Below are 3466 nucleotides of genomic sequence, written 5' to 3' on the forward strand. Positions count from 1 at the left end.
GAATGAATGGCAGTCAGAATTTCACTGCCCAGCGTAGTCCAATAATTAAATACATTTCTAGGAAATGCTACCTTAAGGCTGGTTCCCATGTGGGTGTACTCTATTCTATATTTATACAGCACTTTACTATCTACAAAGAGCTTTCACATTCGTATTACTTTCAACCCTGTAACAAAAGGAAGGGAGAGTAATATTTAGATGAGAACAAAATAGAAACTATTGGAAGAAAGGAACATGACTCAAGGAGGGAAATTCCTATTGCCGTAAGAGGACTGCTGGTGTATAAAATGCCTTACATATGCCAATTAAGACTTCTCTTCCATGATCAGCATTTCTACTCCCTCCAAGAAGAGTATCAAAGCCAAAGCAGCAGCAACAGACAAACATGAATATGAAGGGCATGGCTACAGTCCTGGCTGTGATATTCTGTGCTACAATTGTTCAAGGTATATGGTACTTTTTACTTCTCAACCTATAAATTTCTTTTCTAATGCTTCAAATGTCTTTTCTTCCACTTTTATCCTAAAAGAAACAGTAAATTTTTATTTAACCTCACACATTAGAAGTTACTATAGGTTTGGCAGAGAATATTGGAAATGTTTAAAATACTAGAGATGATTACTTAAACTAGAGATGATAAATTTAATAGAATTTCTTATTTGGCTGCAAAATCTGGTAAGAGCCTTTAGCAATAGTTTTAAATGTCTGCTAAGAAGATTTTATATGAGATAATGTTATTAGCTTTCTGGAAAAATTCTTGAGCATAAAAGCAAGAGGCAAATAAGCTTGATCTCCAATAAACGTCTTTCATTCTTCCCCTTATTCTTTAATGGTTTGCTTACAAATTTAAAGAGAAGATCATCAACTTCTTACTTAAGCTCCTTTCCCAGTAACAGCAGTGTTGAGTGCTATTTGACAAATTACTATCTTTAGCCTTAATGAAAACCTGGCCCACATTCTTCAATCAAGATTATACATAAATCATAGCTATATGATTGCAATCAGATGTATTAGTAATTGATGCTATGATCTGTTCTAGGCTTCCCCATGTTCAAAGCGGGACGGTGTCTTTGCACAGGCCCTGGAGTAAAAGCAGTGAAAGTGGCAGATATTGAGAAAGTCTCCATAATTTACCCAAGTAATAACTGTGACAAAACAGAAGTGATGTAAGTAATGGACTCACTGAAGATAACAATGGTGGTGGCTTTTTTGCTTTGTTTTTCTTATGTTTTTCCATCCAAAATTTAAGACTGTTTTGGATCTTCCCTTAACAGTATCACCCTGAAAACACATAGACGACAAAGATGCCTAAATACCAAGTCAAAGCAAGCAAAAGTTATAATGAAGGTAGGTTACTAGATTACTTCCATTTTATAATCTGTTTTATCCAAGACAAATCTTTTGAAAAAATAAAATTGACAACTGCAGAACTGTTCTGCTATGATCCTGTGTAAATGTTTTGATAAGGGGTCTCTGGTTATAATTAGCTTCCCTTTCCTGCTGTATGTTTTTGTATGTCAACTTCTAAATCACTGGGAAACAAGAACAGCCCAAGTTTATAAAACTCTCATCTTCTCATTACAGAAAGTTGAAAGAATGAATTTTTTAAAATATCAGAAAGTATGAAGTCCTGGAAAGGAGGATTTGAAAACCTAGAACAAGTGTAACTGACTACAGACATGACAAGAATTCTGCAATAGGAAACTGAGTTTCTCCTGCCTGTTGTAATGAACATTCGTGCACTTCTAGGTTAGGAAACTTTCTAGGAGATTTGATGCTTGTAACTATTCCGCTGTGGCTATGAAAACATTTCTGTCTCTAAAAGTTGTCTGTCTGTATTTGACCTATATTTTACATTACAATATGTATTATTACTGAAATCAAGACCATGACTCATAAGTCAAAAGCATCCATGAACACTCCCTAAATATTCTTTTATGCAAATCCACATTCCTTTTCCTAAAAATTGGAAAAAGTCCTTAAACACCATCTTGTTTTATAAAAAAAAGGCTGTAATTCATGAAATGTACTACGAAGACAATTATAAGCTAAGGGTAACTGGTAAGAGTGCAAATATTTCATAACAGAATTAGTAGCTCTGGTCTTGATTTGATTTTTTTTTTTTTTTTTTTGGCTGCGTTGGGTCTTCGTTGCTGCGCACGGGCTTTCTCTAGTTGCGGCGAGCGGGGGCTACTCTTCGTTGCGGTGCGCGGGCTTCTCATTGTGGTGGCTTCTCTTGTTGCAGAGCACGGGCTCTAGGCGCATGGGCTTCAGTAGTTGTGGCACGAGGGCTTCAGTAGTTGTGGCTCGTGGGCTCTAGAGCGCAGGGTCAGTAGTTGTGGTGCACGGGCTTAGTTGCTCCGCGGCATGTGGGATCTTCCCACACCAGGGCTCGAACCCGTGCCCCCTGCATTGGCAGGCGGATCCTTAACCACTGCTCCACCAGGGAAGCCCTTGATTTTTTTTAGCAACTTTTTTTTCATTGAGATATTCTGAAGCAATTAGGATGTATGTGTTTACCGTGAATTTTGGTTTTATCTACTGTTATAAATTATACTAATATTTTGAACACATTTTAAATATGAAATGCTTTTCTCTACCAAATAAAAATGTTGAAATAAGTATATGTGCATATCTGGCAATCACCTTTACTTTCTGTGATTCTTTTTCTTAGAAAAATACATATCTAATCTATTTTAGTCATGCCTGTACTATAAAATGTAGAGATATCTATGATAGTTTCACTTTGAAAAGAAAATAATTTTTCTCTAATAAACCACCACAACCCTTCTTAAAACAGAAACAATTATATGTTTTCAAGAAATGTGAGATGCCTTGAACAATTTTACCTTGTATTTCAAGAGGCCTACAGCTACCTGTCATCACACAGAATTGTTTTGAAATATATTTTAATGAGTAGTTGTGAAGGACAGCTATCCCTTTTTTTAAAGGGTCTTCCTAGGCTCAAACTCCCTTCTTACTCAGGGCAAATTTCTTATTATGTGAGCTTTGGTGGGAAGCCAAAAGGTAGAAGCCAAAGGAAGAAGTTCCTAGACTTTGAACTCCAGCTAGCACCACAAAGATGCTATCACTAAGAAATATTTAAAGTAGCAGTAGTAACAGTGTAAGTCTGATAGTACAGGCTTCCTAACACGTTCCTGTAGCATGACTTTGGCTATAGTCCTTCCTGCCACCTAGCACCCTTAGGTTTTGTGTATTTTCCAAGTTTGATTCTTCAGTCTTCCTGTGGCTTCTTCAACTACCAGTTAAATTCCTTTCCTGCTGAAGCTAGCCAGAATTGGTTTCTCTGCGTGTATCCAAAAACCTTAGCTGTTACACCACTGTTTATATAGACAACTATACATTTGAAAAATGAAAATATTTATAGAATTACCAAAAATCAGGTATTTCTGTTTATTTGAAAACAAAAGAACAATTTAAGTGCATCTTTGGTGTACCCTTCTCA

At 36.3% G+C, this 3466-nt stretch overlaps 1 protein-coding gene across 1 annotated transcript; it reads left to right on the top strand.

Annotated features, from left to right (window-relative positions):
• Window positions 1-385: 385 nt before the first annotated feature.
• Window positions 386-1600, top strand: CXCL11 (C-X-C motif chemokine ligand 11). The gene is made up of 4 exons (XM_028166134.1): window positions 386-446; window positions 1040-1166; window positions 1275-1347; window positions 1589-1600. The coding sequence occupies exons 1-4, from the start codon at window positions 386-388 to the stop codon at window positions 1598-1600; spliced, it is 273 nt and encodes a 90-aa protein (XP_028021935.1).
• The last annotated feature ends 1866 nt before the right edge of the window (window positions 1601-3466 follow it).

The sequence above is a fragment of the Balaenoptera acutorostrata genome, chromosome 5, assembly GCF_949987535.1.
Source record: "Balaenoptera acutorostrata chromosome 5, mBalAcu1.1, whole genome shotgun sequence".
NCBI lineage: Eukaryota > Metazoa > Chordata > Mammalia > Artiodactyla > Balaenopteridae > Balaenoptera > Balaenoptera acutorostrata.